This window comes from Hyaloscypha bicolor, assembly GCF_002865645.1.
Source record: "Hyaloscypha bicolor E unplaced genomic scaffold K444scaffold_10, whole genome shotgun sequence".
Taxonomy (NCBI): domain Eukaryota; kingdom Fungi; phylum Ascomycota; class Leotiomycetes; order Helotiales; family Hyaloscyphaceae; genus Hyaloscypha; species Hyaloscypha bicolor.
The window spans coordinates 818,749-838,330 of record NW_020194512.1 but is presented as its reverse complement, the minus strand read 5'-3'; the positions used below and the strand labels follow the sequence as shown (position 1 = coordinate 838,330).

Genomic DNA, 19,582 nt, shown 5'->3' with positions numbered 1-19,582 from the left:
AATCTAATATAAGAGTTAGGAACCCCGAAGAAGAACCTTTAATTAGACCTAAAAAAACTATAAAAGACTAGCTTAAAGGTATTAATAATATAACCTATAATTCTAATAACTTTTTTTCTAGAAAAAGCTCTAATTCCTAACCTAATAATCAAGATATATTCCAAAACTAGTCTAATATTAGTTCCGAAAATAAATACAGATTCCGAGATTCCAAAAATAAACTTAGATTCCGAATTCATTCTAATATTAGTTCTAAAGATATTTATAGATTCGGAAATATTAGTACCCCAGATAACTATAATAGATACCGAGCTATTCTATAGTATATAAAGATTAGTTAAACTCGTAAATAAGCTATACTTCTAGTTATAATAAAGCAAATTAATACTTTATAATATAATATATTTTATATAGTTTACCTATTACTTTATATAGGATATTATTAAGAAGGATTTCGAGAATAATCTCGAGAAACTATAGCTACTCTTTCTGGAATATAAATATAATAATTACTCTTATTTTATTATTCCTATTTCGGAATCTAATCTTATATATATAGAGTAATATATATTAGGATTTAAAAAGTACTTAGCGGAATTTACTAGTATATATAAGAAGAATCTGGTATTTAGTATATTTCTTTACTTTCCCAAGTAGTATTATTAGGAGCTTTATATTATAATACTAAATAATAACAAGCTTTATATATTACTATAATTACAGGAATAGTTTTATATTTAGAAATTACCCGAAAACCTGCCCGAAGTTCTATAGGATCCTATAATAGCAGATTCCCAAGCTAGTAGTTAATAAATCCCAGTTATTAAGTATAATAAATCCTTATTATTATATATTCAAGAAAATATTAAGAGAAAAGAATAAAAAGACTAATTATACCTAAAGGAAATAGTTAAGGCAGACTATATTAGAAAGGTTAAAGATAGTATACTAGTCCTAATAGAAAATATATCTTATCTCGACTTTATTCCCGATAGGGAAATTCTCTAGTTACTAAAGGAATAGTAAACTCCCAAGGAAATTATTACGATTTCTAATAACTAGAAAATACATAATACTAGTCTAATTCCCCTAGTTATATAATAAATATTATAACTTCCAGCCATTTATACGGGCCCTGAGATAAGATTAATAATAACTATAGCCCAAGCTAGTAATAATAATTCTTAGTTCCCGAATACTAATATATTCCCGACTTCTGGTTACGTTATTATATACGGTTTTTTAGTAGATAGTTTAATATAAGAAGATATATATTACTAATCCTCTCTTACTATAAGTCAGTAATCCCAAGTTTAGTATCTATCTCCTATACCAAGTAATTATTCCTAATATATAATTATATATCCCGTACTAGTTTCCAATTTCGGTCCTACCTTGCCTCTATACCCAAACATAGCAGATCCCCGCTATTATTAGTAGTAGTATAATTCCAGGCTATAATAATATCTTCCTTATTTCCTATAAGGATACTATTAAGGTCTATAGTTCGGCTAGAACCAAAGATTACCAGGAAGTAGTTAATTAGGGTACTAGAAAGTATTAAATAACTACTGCTTTTACGAGATATAATAATATATACTTAGTACTTTTCATTTGCTTTTCTATTAGAGGCGTTATAGATTATATATAAATATATCGACTTTATAACAAGGACATTGCAATTAGTATATCAGGGCGGATATATTATATGGCAGGATAGCACGTGTACGGATAAGCGAGGCTTCGCCCTACTTAGCTAGTTTTCAGACAGAGAACTCAATGAATCATCCTTTACTACACATACAGCATTCAATACTAATAAATATTATTAAAAGGTAAAGCATTCCTTCTTCTTTCCTCTTTCTCTAGCTTAGGATTTTTTATATATGAAATTCTTTATACTTTAAGCCCCGACTATTATATTAATCCCGCTATTATAACTAGTACTTTTTCCCTTTTATTTCCTCCTCTCTCTTTTTCTCTTTAGCTATATACAAGTCGTAGATAGTCTGGTCCCTAATCGACGCCCCCAATCAATACCCACGGGGTGTCGTTTTACTTTTCCCCTGCTTTTTACCCTTTCCAATCACACTGTGCCACGAAAAGATCACGTGCTGTAGACGCCCCCGCACTCATGGGGGGCCAGCTGATGAATTTCTGCCTCAGGATTAAGAATTCCAGCATGTTCGAACAGCTCGACCGATTCTGGCTCCTTGATTGTGTCATCTACTCTGAGCTTTCCCCAGATACTATACTATATTAATACATTGAGTCTACAAGTCGTCCGACAGGCAGCTAGCGGCATGCCAAAGAAGCCAACGTTTCGATTTAGCATCACAAATGTCCCCGCTGTCGTCCTCGAATGGATTACCGCCCACCCTGGACAAAGCGCTTTGCTTGTTGCTAACGGCTTTCTAATCTTCACGCCAGCTGCTCTTACGGGCCCACTCCTCGCAACAATGGGTTTTGGGGCTTCAGGCCCTATTGCTGGTGAGTGATCACAGTTGTAGTTCACGGATGGGTCAAGACTGATCATTTTTTTGAATCACATTAGGCACTGTTGCGGCTTGGCTTCAGTCGATGCTAGGGAATGTCGGGGCACATAGTATATTCGCATGTTTGCAGAGTGCAGCAATGGGAGGATATGGGGTCCCTATTGTTAATTGGACAATGCAGGCTTACGTGGTGATTTCGGAGGCTGCTATATTACGTTTCTGGCCTAGCAAGGCATAGTGCAGTGCAGTTTAGGAAATGATTAATAACTTTGCTTGACTTTGCTACGGCTAGTAACCTCCTTGATGAGCTCGATGGACCGGTCCTCGCTTCAGTGGGTACGGACAGCCGTAATCCCGACTCAAATTTGATAGCGTACTATGGGAGCCAGTGTGTCCCTCTGAATCAAATCAAATCAAGTCAAAATCTACTTAATCAAATCATACTCAACTATAATCAACTATAGTTAATTATAGTTAATTAGCCTTGATTTTTTTTGGACACACTGATGAGAGCAAACAGAACGAAAGCGAAAGCGTCTGGCATCCGGTGTCTTAACAAATCAAGGGGAGCTGGCTAGCGAGACGGATACACTATCTACGCTTCCTCGTGACATTTCGGACAAGGGGGGTAGGATTGTTAACCCGGAAGCACTTGCTCAATTGTTGTTCTGGTTTTGGGTAAGGCGCGGTCGCCCTCGAATAAGGAACTGGAAAGCACACTCGAGAGTCTTGGGAATAGTAAAAATCACCATGCGTGTTCTACAGCATCAAAGTATATAATTGTTGTTGTTGACTGAGCATCCACTTGTTAGTTGTTTCACGTCGCCTTCAGATCCCTGTACAGTACATCATCATACAGGTATAGAAAGTTCCATCTTCTCGAGGAAGGGTATCGAATTCGAGCCTTTCCACGCTATCCATGCCTCCTTCAACATCTCTCTCAACATGAAGCAGTGCTAGTTGGATCGTCACAGGGAATCTTAACAGATCTTAATTCCAATAGCACCGCCTAAATGACCACCGACCCACACGTTGAGCTCTTCCAGACGCTACCTTCTGGGCAGAATTCGACGTTGAGGCTTCGTGCTCACAAATTGGCGATCGCTGTACTGTTTCGGAGTAGCGTTGCGCTCGACATCGTGACGTCCTGGTGAAGTTTATCGTCTGAGGGTTTGCAGTAATTGCGCTGTCTAGATAACCGACTGTGGAGCTTCAAACATGAAAATTAATGTGAGATTATTAATATGAGGCTGAATCTTCTAGTATTTCAGATTTAGTAAGAAGCTCACGGCCGCTGCAAGTGCCGCTCCCGAGTTCGCGCGTCACACGGTCTTTCAGCCCTTCCAGGAACTCCTCCATCGTCTGACCCTCGGGGTTGACCTTTCCATCGGGCAAGTTCCTCCAATTCTTCCCCGGAATCTCAAGAAACTCGTGACCCTTGCAGTGCGTGGAATCGGTATAGCTGCCTTGTTTCCTCGGGATGACGTCTCGACACTCCCCACAGAAATATACACTCGGGCAAATCCGGCATTTGAATATCGGGGCGTCGTTGCTACGACAAGTAGAGCAGTGGAGGGTTCCCTCGAAATATGGCGAGGCCGAGCAGCGTGACGCCGGCACGAGAAATTGCTCGAGCAAAATGGTCGCTCCTTGGTCATCACCTAGGTGGAGCAGCTGGTTTGCCCCCCTTTCGCTCAGCAAACGTCTCCTGTCAACGTCGGGAGTGAGCATTTCTACGATCCTGGGTAGGAGAAACTTCAACGCATATTCCCGGCGTATCGTCGGCGGCGTCGGCGTGTATGCTAACCAGTCCTGCGTGGTGAATCCGAGCTCTGTTGCGACCGAGCGATCGAAGTTCGACAGGAAATCGAAGGCATTCATCCCAAAGTAGCCAACTCTGTGCAGAGGTATGTCTCCCTCGGATGGTTTGTGTGAGAGACAAAGCGATGTCTCCTTGGGGCCGAGCATCCATACGCAGTTAAGAAACATTGAATTTCCGAAAGAAGCTTGGGCGAAGGGATCTTCGCCGAGATCCAGAAAGGTCTCCAGTATTTCCGGGGATCCCCAAACAGAGGCGAATCCCGGGGTCATATCATTGTTGTTTTTGACGTCGAGGCGGCAGCCCTTTGCAAGCAGATACTCAATCATGGAGCGGGGACTTTCTGCGTTTTCGGCGACGACATGTAACACTGAGTCACCGGATATGGTTATTGCGTTGACATCGGTACCTCTCTCAACGAGCAGCTCCAGGACCTCCAAGCTCTTGCCTGCCGCAGCGGAGTGCAACACAGTCCGCCCTTCGTTGTCTGATGCCCGTGGATCTGCACCAGCTAAAATGAGTGCTTCCACGATCTCAGGTGCCACGTCTTCCCTGCTGGCAGCGGCGTAGTGGAGAGGCGTTCGACCGGTCTCGTCTCGAAGATTCAGTTCCGCTCCATTCTCCAAGAGAAACTGCAGGCAGTCCAACTTCATGACAGCCTCACCCCCTGGGCCTAGCTGACAGACGTTGTGCAGGAAGCTCCGCCCCTTAGAGTCTAGACTGGAAAGGGAGATGCCTTCGGCTTCCAACTTGTTGCGCAAACCTCGGCGCAAGTCACTGCTCGAGTTATCCCAGAACCCAAGTCCGTAGACCCACGGATCTGTTGACTTTGCGACACCAGGTTGTGTCGACGGCTCGGAATCCGATTCGCGATCCACATCTGGCTCGCGATCCACATCTAACTCGCGATCCACATCTAGCTCCAGATCCATATCTAGCTCCAGATCATCCAAATCAAACTCTAGATCCGAGTCAACATCCACCTCGGCGGGACGGCTGGGATAGCCAGCAAATGCGTAGTACACAAACGACCACAGCAATCTCGGCGCCAGGGAACCCGAGCCTTTGTCAAAAGTTTTCTCAACTAGAGCGATTAACCCGGGCACTTGGTATACCTGATCTAACCTCTTGGCCCATAGGTCAATGTCATAATCTGTGTTCAGCCAGTAGTTGTAAAAATCGTTCATCGCGTTCTCCTCGAACATGGACTGGCGGGTCTGGAAGTCGGGACGGCGCAGCAATGTCCGCAAAAGATCGAAGAGCATGCTGCGGGCTAATCCAAAGACAGCCGTAGTTACGACCCTGTGGGACTGCGCCTGGAGATTGAGGTCGGGGTGGGAGAGCAACAACGGAACCACGACTTCGGTCTCTTTTGCCCTCTCATCATAGCAGCATGCAAACTCCAGGGCTCTGCCGGCATTCACATCAATAGCCGGATGACCTAGCAGAAGACGTATGGTGGTTTCCTGCTTGTTCTCTACCGCGTAGCAGAGTGCTGTTCGGCCCTTCTGGTCTCGAATATTGACATCCAAGGATCCATTAGCTAGCAGCAGCGTCAGAATAGAGTCCCAGCCGTTCCCCGCCGCTAGCATGAAAGCAGTGGCGTCATTTCCATCTCGCTGGTTAACCTCGAATCCCATAGTCAAACAGTCTTGGACCGCCCGATGAAGGCCGTAGATCGAGGCGATATGGAGCAGGCTACTGTCGTGTGAAACAAACGACGCAAACCGCTCCGACTCACTAGATCCAGCTGGGCCGTTCCTGTCTTTGAGCTTGTAGATCATATATTCCGACCAGAGTTTGAGGGAATCCCGAGAAAATGCGAAACTTCTTAGAGAGGACTCTGCCTCACCAGCACATGATCTCCCCGCATGGATGCCCCAATGGCCGGCAGCGTATTCCCAAAATGGCCACTGGTGGACTCGAATAGAGGCTGGATCCTTCGTCCACTCCAGATGGTCGCCGGCCCGCGACTCTTTCTCGATGAAGAGAGTCATGTAAGTCAGACAAGATCCGGCCAAAGTGCTATCAGGGTCGTCAAACAGTTCATCTCGTCGTTCTTGGAGGAATTCGTTCACGGAGAAGTGCACCAATCTGATAACTGAAGTTTCTTTGTCGATGATGGTCAGGCCGAAGCAGCAATGCACAAACAGCTTGGGGTCTGTGAGAGCCCCTAACTGCGAGGAACCCGGTCGAGTGGCGATGGCGTGCTGAAGCTCATTGGTCGTAATTGGTCGTCGGACGGTAGAGAGCCATTGGAGTACCGTGAAGGCCAGTCTAGAGCGGGTCTGACTTTGAGAGTGCTGCTTTTTGATTCGCTCAATGGTCATGGCCAGATTGTCGGCAAGCCCGCTGGGTAAGGTATCCAGCGCGTGTTGTACCTCGTCGGCGTTGGTCTGACCAAGAATGTTGTTGATCTGCAGGGCCGGGAGAAGAAACCTACGAGTACTGAGGTTAGATTTCGAAACCTTCCCCAAACGGCACGATTCCATTATTTTATTGGAGATGTTTACTCACATTCCTTGGCTTTTCTCTAGGATACGTTTGACAATCACTTGTTTTAAAGAGTCGTCAAGCATTTCCTTCATCTCAACGTCGGACTCAATCTGGCCCAAGACATAATCTTCAATATCCTTGTCTGATGCCTCGACAAGCACTTGAGGGCAGTCGCCGAGAACCCTGTTCACGTCGGGTGGATACGGTCGACTGGTGATCAGAACTTGCACCTTGGACGACTTGAGGCCTTGGATTAATTCAAGAATCGGGCCTCGGTTTGCCGCGGCATCGCACTCGTCAAGAGCATCGAGGACAATGAATATCGAGGATCTGCTGTTGCAAAAGCTGATAAATAGGGCCATGAGGTCTATCCAGCTCGGTAGGCCTCTACCTTTGGCGAGATCTTCGGCCAGTTTCGTTGCCTCTGGGGGTATGCTGGAATACGTAGATAGAAGCTGGTGCAAGAGGGTCTGCAGAACCATAAACGGCGTTTGGACTCCTTGCTTCTTATAGTCGAAGTAGAAGTAGAGAACTCGCCGTTCGGCTACTTGTGAGACCTCCAAGAGGTCATCGATAACGACAGATCTAGCACGACGCACTATCTTAGTGCTGCCCGCGGATTTGGGACGTCACTCACGCCAGATAGGTTTTACCAGCGCCGGGAGCGCCATTGCACCATAATGTCCTGTCGCTCGAACGCCCATTTCGCCATACCACGAAGGCAGTGGCTTCAAGGATCCAACGGCTGCCGCCCTTCATTCGCGTGAGTTGCAAATTCCGATGCCTGTCTTTGAATTCCAGCGTGGGAATGCTTGCAAGCAGTTTGCAGAGATCGTGGTCTAAGAGCGTCAGTAATCATCCAATTATATCAGTCACATGATATGTGGAGTTTCTTACCAAGGACGAGCTCGTCAACCTTTTGGGTCAAGTTGTTGATCTGTAGTTCGATCTCCGGAAGCATCCTCACAGCATCTGCCACTGCTTGAAGCGTGGCTTCCGATTGTCGATGCCCGCTTTCAAGCGAGGCGCGGAGGCTGTCTAGCTTTCCCAAGGCGTCGTGCATTGGGAGGGACAGAGCAACCCTAATCAAATGTTAGTAACCGGCCTCAAATCGCTCAGATTCTGAGTCACCCACAGCCCGTCGAGAGTAGCCGCAAAGTGGAAAATCTGGACATATCGATGGAGGGTCCGGACGGCTTCTGTCGTGTCCTGGTGTTGCAATGGCCATGTTGCGCGCCTCCACAGCTTTTCGAGTCTGTTGCCTGAGACATGGGGTGCCAGGCTGGCTTCCAAGCCTTTCAATTGGGCTTGGCAGTTTTGGATCGCCGAAAACAATGTTGATGTTCGCTGCAGCGAAATGGTGTGTGTTGGCTGCTGAAGGGATTCCCTGAGCGCCAGAAGGACCTGTGCCACGGCTGCAACCTCATCACCGAGAGTTTCCGCGTCCTTAGACGCAGACTTCAGCGACCGGCAGTATTTCACAACCGTTTCGGTGAGGTGGAGAGATGCGCTGAGAGCACCGATGACCTCTGCCATACTGAAGTTGACAAGAACTGGGCGGAGAAAGAGAGGTGCGCGGGACTCGTTGCATGAAATGCATCGCTCCTGAAATCGTCAGGCTCTTAAAGCGCCAAAGCTAAGCCACCCAGCGTGCTGGGTCCCTCCGGCAAGCAATGTTGCAGTTGTGTGGCAGCCTATTGGACGCCTCCTGCCTCAGGCCCTCAGGCGACGTGCCTTCCTTTCCCTTTTGTTGATTTGTGAGAGCGGATGCTCCCGCGCGATCTGATCCATAATAATTAAGCGCAGACACGAGAATTTTTAGCGCGGTGATACTACAATGTTTGCTTCGTGAGAAAGGCGTGCGTGAATCCCCTCGGAGCTATTGAGTTATGGTCCCGAAGGACTGGCTGGGGCTGGCTGCGTCAAAATTATTCGCCGCTGCTCAGGTTACATTAAGCGTAATTGGCTATGAACGAGAAGTCAAAATACGGGGTGATTTGATAGATCTTGCTTAGGATACTCAGAGTACTCAAGTGAGTCGTTCAGGTCACTTATCCGTTCCGCTGCGGCCAGGTGCGTACCTACTCGGACCGGAATAACTGTTTTTCCGGAGGAACACCAAAATCGCGCTTTACTATTTACATGTAAATAAACCACCTAATTAATCAATTACACCACAACCACGATGCCAGACAATACTGTGTTTGATTTCACCGATAAAGGGACCCTTCGGCCTAATGAGGATCTACTGCGGAAGCAGGGAAGTATCTTTAAGCCTATGCAATTGCCCCAATTCGGCTGGGAAATTACCCTACCAGACAACGTCTCTCCCGATAATCCAATTACTTTGTTTACTATGTACTATACACCAGAAATCATTAATTTAATAGTTGAGAAGACAAATAGCTATTTGCGAGAGCCTCAGGACAATTCGTGCCCTCGTGCAAGAGCAAAGGAGTGGTACCCAATGTCTTATGGAGAGATTTATATCTACTTGGCAATTCGTATTTATATGATATTGCATGTGGATAATGAGATTACAGACTATTGGAATATAAGGGACTTTACCCCCTCGCATCTAATTATAAGCTATATGAGCCGGGACAGGTTCCAGGAGCTCCATATACGTATGCGATTTCATGGAAATCAAGAATAAGGCCCGTATAAGAAGGTAGCCCCTATTTTTCTATCCCTTTTACCTGAAACTAGCTAATAAACTACCGAGCAGGTCGAAGCCTTTAGTACGTATATCCAAGAGGTTAATTTGAAAGTTTGGAAGCCTGGACGGGACTTGGCAATGGACGAGATAATCGTATGATTTGAGGGTCGATCAAAAGAAACAACTACTGTTCCAAATAAGCCTATACCTACAGGATATAAGGTCTGGGAGGCAGCGCAGAGGGGGTTCTTACTCGTATGGAACTGGCATATTCCTGGACAAAAAAATAGGCCTGTGGGAGTACGTACTTTACGAGAGCTTGGTGGGATAATTAGGGCTAGAAATGGGGGAAATAAGACACAAGTAGTAATCCTGTACTTGATTAAAAGACTGCCTAAGCCTCCTGAGGGATCCGGCTACCACGTCTACCTTAATAATCTCTTTATTTCTACTCGCTTTGTTTAATATGCTCGCTCCCAGGGAGTTGCGATTACTGGGACTTGCAGGATAACTAGTGGGGTTATTAAGGAGCTTCTTGACCTTCAGAAATCGGATAAAAAGGATGTAATACCTTGGGGTGAAACGCATTCCAGGTATATACCTAATAGAGAAGTATATTACGTTGGGTGGAAAGATCAAGCCTTTGTTTTAATAATGACTTCCTTTATGTCAGGTGACGAGCGTATTTTACGGCTAAGGAAGAGGCCTAAGGAGACTTCTTCTAAAGCAAAGACTATACGAGTACCCTTTAGTAATCAGGCTATAAAGATACTCTTAATTCCTGTAATTGCGGACGGATATAATTATTATATGGGAGTAGTTAATGAGTTTGATTACCTGACTTCCCAGAACGCTGGTTTACGGCACGTGGAGCGAGGGGGGCACCAAGCACTAGAGCATTGGCTATTCCGTACGGTCTTAATTAATTACTATTTACTAGCTTATTATTCAGATATACCAGAGCCTCGGCAAGTGAGCTTTAGGAGCCAGCAAGACTTTAGGGGGCAATTGATTACTGCTCTTGTAGTAAAAGGGAGGGATGGTGAGATCTGCCAGAAGAGAAAAATATCGCGAATTAGCCAGGAAGCTAATAAGGTACCTGTGCGATTGCATGAGCAAGTAAAGCTTGGTAAAAATGGGAGGTGTGTGTACTATAAGGGACTGAGATATACAGATCGGCCTAAAAAACGGGTTGCACTAGCTCAAATTGCAGCTAATCAAGGCAGGAGAAGCTTAAGGCATGATTCTATATGGGGATGCAAGCAATGCGATGTTCACTTATGTAAATATAGGGGTTGTTTTGAGGTTTTTCATCGGAATTAATACTTTTTACCTCCCAAAGCAGCTCTCTGATTGGCTATAATTAAGCGAGAATCGATGCGCACGGTCCAGTACGCACCTGGCCGCAGCGGAACGGATATACAGCTCAGGCGAGTTGACGAGAACCCAGGGTGAACCAAGAGCCCAAAGCATCCATGTGGCTGTGAGTCACGTGTGCTGGTTTTAAGGTAAGCGCTAGCGTAAATTAATCAAACCCTTTCGCAACTACAGAACGTCTGTTTGTACATGTCCTAGGTCGTCCCGTGCAGCACCATGAATTGTCTCATTAGACTTCGACAACCCCGTCGGCACGGTGGCACCTTTCTCCACCAGCAGATTCGTCACCGCCTTCCCCTACCCTTCCAGAGCCCATTGTGGTGCATGGCCTCCGCCTCCCCGAGCTTCTCTTGGCCATGGCAGAGAAGGGCAATGCACGCAGTGCCGCAAGTCGTCAAGGCATGCCCGGACGTTGGTCACTGATTATGTCGGGCGTTTTCCATTCATTGCATTCATGGGTCGACATGTCGAACGCTCTTACGTAGCGCCGTCGACCACGTTGAGTCCATGCCGAGATCATACATCTGCAAGGACAGATCCCAGCTCCACCTTCACGGATCCCCTACCCCTTTCCGATTTGGCAGCAGAGCCATTCGCCGAGTTATCGATGACGGGCTTCTCATCAATTCATCTGCCGGTAACTCAGCCCGAACAGATGAATTCATCGGATCGGGAAGCCCATGTATCGGCACGTCCGAGACTTGTCGCGACCAACTGGGTAACTCAGTTGCATCCAATTCCGGCATCCTGGAATCTGGCTTGACAGCACCTGCACCTAATTCATAGGTTGGTCCTGACCCATAGCCCCGCTGGAGCTGCCACCGTGAAGGAGCCTCTGGCACCAAATTATCCAACAGCAGCTGCGCCACTACTCCGTGCTGGTTCGAGACTGCCCCCTGCAGCGCCGTCCGTCCATTGCGATCCTTCGCCATGATATTGGCCCCATGCTGCACCAGGTGCCGCACCACTGCCTCGTGCCCTTTTTCGGCTGATAGCATCAGCGCTGTCCGTCGGGTATCACTCCGTGCTTCGAGGTCTGCCCCCATCTCAACCAGCAGCCGGACTACTGCCGATTTCCCGTTGAAGGCCGCGACGTGCAGCGCTGTAAATCCGGAAGGCCCCCTTACCTCAACGAAGGGATATTTCTCTAGCAGAATTTGGACCACCGACTCGTGCCCATTGTAGGCTGCAATATGAAGCGCAGTAGAACCAGAAGGATCCTTCGCTTCGACGTCAACGCTTTTATCCAATAGCAGCCGGACCACTGCCGTATGACCGATACGGGCCGCACTGTGCAGTGGAGTTCGTCCTTCACTAGATTTTGCCATCGGATCTGCCCCATTATTCAGAAGTACGCGGACCACCGCTTCATGACCGCAGTCGGTTGCCAAGTGCAGCGCCGTACATCCAGAAGAGCCCTCGTAGTTTATGTCCACTCCCGCATCTAGTAGCTTCTTTATCTTCTTTGCATCCCCTTTCTTTGCGGCACGGTGCAACTCTGTGTTGGACCTGAAAACTTTGAAGAATATGGACCCCGCACGGGGTACCTTCTTGGTCCGGTCGTGTCGTGTTGATGCGGAGCTGGATACCACCGTTTCGGTGTCACTGTCACCGTCAAGTAGACTGGGTCCACTCTGGCCCGAGCGAAAGCTAAAGCCAGCAACACTAGCGGAGGTTTGAGTACAAATAGACGTCGAATCGTTGTCAAATTGTTCCCATAGATCTTGACTATATCCACCGTGCTCGTAGGTCGGGGCATCTACTGGATCACTTATGTCGATTAAGTCGCCGATAAAGGTGTCATTCGTGCGAAGTTGTTGAATTTCCGAAAAAGAATTTCTAAATATCATTAGCATGCTTCAAGCGTTCGACGTATGAGGCTCCAGGTTTCGATTACCTTTGTGCTGCCGCAACCAGCGAGTTGATATCCATTAGCTGCCTTTGGATTTGCTGCAGAAGTGCCTTTATCCGCACTTCATCGCGTGGGCTTTCTCCCGTGGTTGTTTGATTTCCCATCCACTTTCCTGCTTCTTCCCCCAGCTTAGAGACCGTGACATTGCTACCACTCTCTGCATTTTGTAAAGGTTCTTCGAGCTGGAACTGTGAGATGACACGCGATGAGAGGGCGTGAGGTTGTCTCAGCAGCGACTGGATTTCCGTCAAAGTCTTGCTGATGCCCGAGCCCTGGGCTGATGCCGTCAGGTCTGCATTGTACTTTTCAGTGACATTCTTTATCGCTTTTGAAATGTTTGTGTAAAGGGAGTCTAGGGATGATGCCGCTGGGGCTATCGACCGCTGATCCATAGTCCGTCGTGAGGATCAGCCCGAGTGGATGCAATCATGCTACGAAGTGCAGGGCAAGGAGTAGCAGAATGCTTTGAGGTGCGGCTGAACGATTCAAGTCATGTGATTAATCGAGTCAATGAAGCAAACACCATCAGACTTGTTGCTGCGTCACCCGATTCGGGATTCATTATATTGAATTCTTGTTTCAGCCTAGCGCTGGCACTTTCCTTTGCTTTTTCTTATTTACTTGGAAGTGGCTGATTTTGCTGAAACCATAATCTACCGAATTAAGCGACGGCACTTCAGCCGCAAGCCACACTTGTTGCAACCATCAACATCTCGAAAGACCTATGTTGCCGCGTGCTTGCTTCTAGTTAAACCGAACAGCAAAGAATTCACATATGTGCGTACGCTGTATCCAAGAGTTTATAATGTAGAGAAGAGAACACCAAAATGAGCGAAATTTTGAGGATGCCCGACGGGCACAGACCCATCGATTCTGAGACATAAAAATCAATAAATCATGGAGGCTTTGGTGGCGTTCATGGCATTTACCGTGTGCCCCAGCCAGTAACTGCGGGCTGCTGCAGGCTCTGCACTTTCTACTGTGCTTAAGCGCAGCACTGCACAAGCTTTTTCCAACAGATTGAAGGCTGAACGCCAGAGCGGTTCGCCGCCATATCAGATCTGATGAAGTGTCGCTGAAAACGCCTTTCGCCTCTAGTTGTACTAGGATCTTGACCAGTGGATCTGATTACCCCTCCAGTGTATCACTCTCTCTGTCACTTCAAACAAGAGTCTTAAATCTAGATGTTTTAAAACTGATGAAACCGAGTATGTAGCATTATGATCAAGTCCATCCTCCACGACTGGGCTGGCAAAGAGATATTGCGAATCATTTTTGCAAGGGGAGCGCGTGTTGAGGAGCTGCACATTGGGGCCAATGCTTTGGTGGCTTTGTCTCTGCTGCAGTGCCGAGTCTCGCAGCCAACCCATTGCTGTAATTCCGACATCCAATTGATTTGGACGTCTTCGTGTTGAGCGATTCGAGGACAGCAGCTGTACGCAGGTGCAGGCCTTAATGTTTGTTACACCGCCTTTGCAGGGGTTGCGCTGAAATGCCCTGTAGCAATGCGCTGTAGCCGACTTTTGCTTAGCAGAACTCAAGGCGGTGTAACAAACATTAGGGCCTGCACCTGCGTAGTACAGGGGCATGACGGTCTGGACTCTGCAGACGCTTCGTAGCCTCCGGCTCGATTAGCGAACAGCTGCTCTTGACCGACTTTATGGATTTTTCTTTATTGGCCCTCAGGCTTCGAGGCTTTGGGAGGTGGTGGGAAGAGCCTTCTGCGGCTCCGCATCCTCGTACCACGCGCTCTTGATTGTGACTTCTGGAGAGGCGCCGTCTGCTGCTAACCTCAAACGAGCGGCGGCCAGCCATAGCAGGGTTCTCCGATCCCGCATAATCTAATAAATGGAATAAGTAACTATTGAGTAACATTTCCCACGTCTCGGGAGGCGCCCTACAGGGCTGGAGATGGATGGAAGGTATGTATACAAAGTATCCTTACAAGCCTCTGTTGTATTGTGTTCGTAATGAGGAGGGCTAAAATTACCTTGTTTATTGCCCGTGGTAATGAGGCATTACTTTTTTTTTCATTTTCATTTGGTGTTTTAGGTAATAAAACTCTATATCGTAGGAAACACTCACTACGCACCATGTCTTCAAGCTGGCGGCATTCTACTCGGTACTGGGCTGGCCTTGCCAGTAGGGTGAGTCCCATTTTGAGAAGGGTTCTCGCAGTAAAGTGGTTCATTGGCTTGCTGGGTTTAAACCATGTCTCGCCATTTTCGGATGTTGGCGCTTAATCTGATTTCCACCAAGGGACAGGGCTGATGAAGTAACAGATCTCTTCCACCACCCTCGCCCCTTCACGGATGGCCGTGCTGTTCTTCAGTATGTGACGGCTATTAATAGGCACCTTTGGTTCCTAGTTTGCCAAGATCCGTTATATACCACTAACCTTCATCAACCCTTGCCCGTTCGATTATTTTCCCCGTACTCTTCATATTCATTGCCGGGTAGTCCGTACCAACAAACTTTCGACTAGCCATTATTCCGTGTGTTGAAAGGAAGAGTTAGCATCTCATCATCCAACCACAAGCTGCGAAAATCGAGTGTCAACAAGCCGAGTTCATATGATCCACGATGGAAACAACTATGCAACAGCCCGTTGAAGACAAGGGGATGTCAACAACCTCGTTCGAGCCCATGGAAGATGACTTCCCGATCGATCATGACGAGAAGGTCCTCTTGTCTTTGGGTTATAAGCAAGAATTCAAACGAGAATTCAGTCTTTGGACATCCTTCTGCGTTAGCTTCGCCGTGTTGGGGTTGCTTCCGAGTTTCGCATCGACGTTATTCTATGGCATGGGCTACGCTGGGACCGCGGGTTTGTTTCTTTTTTCTTCTTCAAACAATATCGCGGGTGTTGTAACTGAATATTGGGCTAATTTCAATCTTCCCTCCAGGAATGGTTTGGGGATGGATAATTGCCATGATCTTTATCCAATGCGTTGCCCTAAGCTTGGCTGAACTCTGCTCATCAATGCCAACAAGGTCAGAATTGCATTCGCACTTTATCATATAGCATTTTCTGACGTCCGTTTATGCAGTGGTGGTCTCTATTACGCGTCGGCTGTTCTTGCACCCCCAGGATGGGGCCCTGTTGCATCTTGGGCGACTGGCTGGTCCAGTTGGATTGGACAGGTCACAGGTGCACCATCGGTCAACTATTCAGCAGCGGCAATGATTCTTGCTGCTCGGTCGATAACTGACCCAAATTACGTTCAAACGAAGTGGGAGCTGTTCCTCCTGACCACTTTCCTCATGCTCGTCCAAAGTTGTATCAGCAGCATGCCAACCAGGTGGATCGCCATGTTCAATTCTTTGGGGTCCAGTTTCAATATGGTAGTAGTAATTATTGTCATCATTCTCATACCTGCAGCTACAACAACAGATCCTAAGTTCGCACCAAGTCGTCAAGTGTGGGGCACCATCGGGAATGGTACAGACTTCCCCAATGGTATCGCCATATTGATGAGTTTCATCAGCGTTATGTGGGCAATGTCAGGCTTTGATGCGCCTTTCCATCTGAGCGAGGAATGCGCCATTGCTGATGTCGCCTCCCCACGCGCCATTGTTTTAACGTCTGCAATTGGCGGCATATTTGGTTGGGTCTTGCAGGTGGTTGTAGCGTATACAGTCGTCGACATTGGGGCAGTCATTGCCTCTGACCTTGGCCAACCGTGGGCGACCTACTTACTCCAGGTTCTTCCGCAGAAGGCTGCGCTTGCCACTCTCGCATTGACTATAATCGCTAGCTTCTCAATGGGTCAAGGTTGCATGGTTGCAGCATCTCGAGTCACCTATGCCTACGCTCGTGATGGTTGTTTCCCTTTGTCAAGATTCTGGCGGAAAGTAAACAGACACACCAAAACACCGGTCAATGCTGTATGGTTCAACTGTACCATTGGCGTCCTGCTTTGCTTGCTTATATTTGCCGGGGAAATAGCTATCCTAGCTATATTCTCTGTCGGCGCCATTGCTTGCTTTGTTGCATTCACGATCCCCATCTCTTTGAGGGTCTTCTTTGTCGGCAGTAGGTTTCGAAGGGGACCTTGGCATCTTGGAAATTTTGGCAAGCCGATCGGGGCCGCCGCTGTTGCATGTAACCAACCTATTTCTTTGTTCCATATCCCGAGTTCCCTGTTCTATCCCAGCTCTGCTACCATCAAAGGGACATGTTGCTAATTTGTTGAAGTCGTCGTTCTGATGGTTCCGATATTGTGTTTACCTCCTCTGATTGGAAGTAACCTCAAGTAAGTCCTGCAAAACCCTCTCACAAGCATAATGGTTATTGACTGAATTATTAGCTCTGTGAATATGAACTGGACCTGTCTTGTGTATGGAGGTCCCATGTTGATTGCTTTGCTCTGGTTTGCCATTGATGCCCGCAAGTGGTACAAAGGACCGAGGGTTAATGTCAAGCATGCTATGATCGGCCAGGTTATCAAAGATCTCGGGAGGGAGGTTTGAATAAATTGCGGATTCGCTTGCTTGATTCATAGTCGATTCAAGTGGTCCGATGGAGGCATGTGCTGCCGATGCTAGATTCCTATTATCTTCATTCTGGTTATGCAAACAGTCCTTACCTTCCATAGTTTTGAATAAGATAGAACTTCCTGTCCTCGTTGTTACGACTACAGTCTCATTCCGAGCAACTGACACAAGTGCTTAAAATGGTGCTATGCAGCATCCTATCCACTTTAATATTCAAATTTCCACGTTTTAGCATTCCTTGGACTTGATACAAATTGTCGTCGTTTGAACAGAAATTTACACATAGTTAAAGGCTTTGAAGACTGGAAGTTAGGCAAGGAAAAGCTGTTGAGAAGATTGATGAGGAAGCTCGCTCTGGGATGTTGGAGGAATCAATTGATTACGCAAGCCAAAAGAAAAAAAAGAGGGTCGCGTGACCGCGAGGAGCGAAGAAAATACGCTCCCGCCTCAAATTGGCCTGCTAGAAACAAATTCCTTATGACCAGCATCAGAACAGCATGTCAGTGCAACTAAACAACAACGACATCGTATCAACGTGCCAAACGACTACCATGGCTTTCCTCCAAAGTCGAGAGAGGATGGCACTTTCCTGACTAAGCCAAAGGGGAAGGAGCCACGCACCTGCGCTACGAAGTGAATTCGACGCGTCGTTAGGCTTTCCTAGTAGTCTCACACAACTTTTTCTTTCTTTCTCCCGGAGTTGGTTAGTAGCCTGGCTGCTTCAACTATTGAAAGGGCTGTTTTGCACGTGATGGCGCTAAGGGTAAAACTCTGATTTTTGGGCACTTGTAAACCTTAGCTTTTTACATTAATTATATGCTCTTTTGCAGGACCCCAAAATTACCCTCTCAACATCAACCAGTGTATCAAAAAATAATCAAGGCTAATTAATTAGAATTGATTAGAATTAATTATAGTTAAGTATAATTTGATTAGCTTGATTTTTATTATAATTAATTATAATTAACTATAATTATTACATAATAATATAAAAGTATACTTTCTTAGGCATTTTTAAAGATTATTAAATAACTAGTAGCTATATTAATAAGATATAAATAAAATCTATAAAGCATATATAAGAGTATAAAATCAGTCTGAATCTAAAATAATAAACTAGTTTTTATTACGTAATACTAGTTATATAGTGCTATTGCACGTGACTTAGCATGTGACTAGTATTTTTTTAGCCTGGTAAATAGCTTAATTCAAGCTCTTTACTACTACTATAATATTATATTATCTTAATAGTTCTCTTCTTTAGAAATTTCTTTCTCTTTTTCTTTAATTACTATAAGAGTTTATTTATAGCTCTTTTATTAGTAGCAAGGAATTACTGAAAATAAAGGAGGTTCTAGCGCCTTTGGCTTCGCTTACTAATTAGCGCTAGGCCTGGTGTAGTAAAGAGCGCCTTTAGTAATACCGAATACGGCTAGCCCAGACCTTATTTTAGCCTTATCTCGGCTTCCGAAGCTCCAGAGTCATGTGCGTAATCACGTGATAAATCTAATTAATTATCTTTGATTATCTTTGATTATAATTAAGTATGATTTGATTAGCTTGATTTTGACTTGATTTGATTTGAGTAGGGGTGTCTAATCAAATCAAACCTAATCATTTGACACACTGACATCAACTCAGAGGCTAACCGCCCTCGGCTTACAGTCGGCTCAGCCGGCTCACCAAAGCTGCCTGGGCAACCTAAGCAGTACCCACTTAACTAATGAGGCTAGTTGTTGGCTTGGGGCCTCACAATGTCAAAAAATATATTATTGGAGCTATGGTCTCCCTATACTGAAATATTTGGGGGATACCCGGCTGGCCGTTGATCTAAAATAGGACACATTCAAGACATCACTCGCATTTGAAAAACACTATGAACGAGCTAGTTTTTGGTAACTAGTGAAGTTTGATATGATCAATACTAATAAACTCATAACGCAAACGCAGAATATATTTTTCAGCCGTTCCAGAATGAGAACCCAAAGTAGAAGGAGACACAATTGATAACATCCAAGTTTTTTAGAACGAAGATACCCGGAGGAAAAGGGTAAAACCAAAGCCAGTTTGAGAAATCAGCCAATCAACCATGCATAGAATCAGAATGAGGGGACAGAACCGTAAAGTAGTGACATAAAGAGTCTTTAAGAGGAAATTAGATAGGCAAGGCATAGAGGAGAGTGGCAGTATTTGATAAGGAAAGGTCAAGTGACCTTTGAATGTCAAAATATCGCCGCTCTCGACCAACGGAAGGCGGCAAATCCAGGAGGACGTTGGTTGAATGAGATTACGGTCCTAAGTGTCGATCAATCGTCCTTGGCGCCAAA

General features: G+C 46.1%; 4 protein-coding genes across 4 annotated transcripts; 2 read left to right on the top strand and 2 right to left on the bottom strand.

The window, feature by feature from the left end:
- The first annotated feature begins 2,185 nt into the window (after positions 1-2,185).
- K444DRAFT_658148 (uncharacterized protein) lies at positions 2,186-2,819 on the top strand. The gene is made up of 2 exons (XM_024886227.1): positions 2,186-2,490; positions 2,555-2,819. Exons 1-2 carry the CDS (start codon positions 2,304-2,306, stop codon positions 2,731-2,733), a joined length of 366 nt encoding a protein of 121 aa, XP_024743866.1. The 5' UTR covers positions 2,186-2,303; the 3' UTR covers positions 2,734-2,819.
- A 428-nt stretch (positions 2,820-3,247) lies between these two features.
- Positions 3,248-8,381, bottom strand: K444DRAFT_578284 (uncharacterized protein). Its single transcript, XM_024877606.1, has 5 exons — positions 7,946-8,381; positions 7,708-7,892; positions 7,448-7,649; positions 6,832-7,395; positions 3,248-6,753 (listed from the first exon to the last, which is right to left on the bottom strand). Exons 1-5 carry the CDS (start codon positions 8,344-8,346, stop codon positions 3,735-3,737), a joined length of 4,371 nt encoding a protein of 1,456 aa, XP_024743865.1. The 5' UTR covers positions 8,347-8,381; the 3' UTR covers positions 3,248-3,734.
- A 5,441-nt stretch (positions 8,382-13,822) lies between these two features.
- K444DRAFT_2880 (uncharacterized protein) lies at positions 13,823-14,664 on the bottom strand. Its single transcript, XM_024871634.1, has one exon. It carries the CDS (start codon positions 14,345-14,347, stop codon positions 13,862-13,864), a length of 486 nt encoding a protein of 161 aa, XP_024743864.1. The 5' UTR covers positions 14,348-14,664; the 3' UTR covers positions 13,823-13,861.
- Positions 14,665-15,404: 740 nt separating this feature from the next.
- Positions 15,405-17,231, top strand: K444DRAFT_516417 (amino acid permease; the record flags this gene model as incomplete). Its single annotated transcript, XM_024873684.1, has 5 exons — positions 15,405-15,585; positions 15,665-15,752; positions 15,809-16,863; positions 16,957-17,014; positions 17,069-17,231. 5 exons carry the CDS (start codon positions 15,405-15,407, stop codon positions 17,229-17,231), a joined length of 1,545 nt encoding a protein of 514 aa, XP_024743863.1.
- Positions 17,232-19,582: the final 2,351 nt, after the last annotated feature.

Excerpts from the sequence above, each read along its gene's own strand:
- K444DRAFT_658148 (XM_024886227.1), top strand. The coding sequence starts at position 2,304 with ATGCCAAAGAAGCCAACGTTTCGATTTAGCATCACAAATGTCCCCGCT. Across the intron at positions 2,491-2,554 it reads GGCTTCAGGCCCTATTGCTG|GCACTGTTGCGGCTTGGCTT; the intron begins GTGAGTGATCAC and ends GAATCACATTAG.
- K444DRAFT_578284 (XM_024877606.1), bottom strand. The coding sequence starts at position 8,346 with ATGGCAGAGGTCATCGGTGCTCTCAGCGCATCTCTCCACCTCACCGAA. Across the intron at positions 7,650-7,707 it reads GGTTGACGAGCTCGTCCTTG|ACCACGATCTCTGCAAACTG; the intron begins GTAAGAAACTCC and ends TGACGCTCTTAG. Across the intron at positions 6,754-6,831 it reads CTAGAGAAAAGCCAAGGAAT|GTTTCTTCTCCCGGCCCTGC; the intron begins GTGAGTAAACAT and ends CAGTACTCGTAG.
- K444DRAFT_2880 (XM_024871634.1), bottom strand. The coding sequence starts at position 14,347 with ATGCCCCTGTACTACGCAGGTGCAGGCCCTAATGTTTGTTACACCGCC.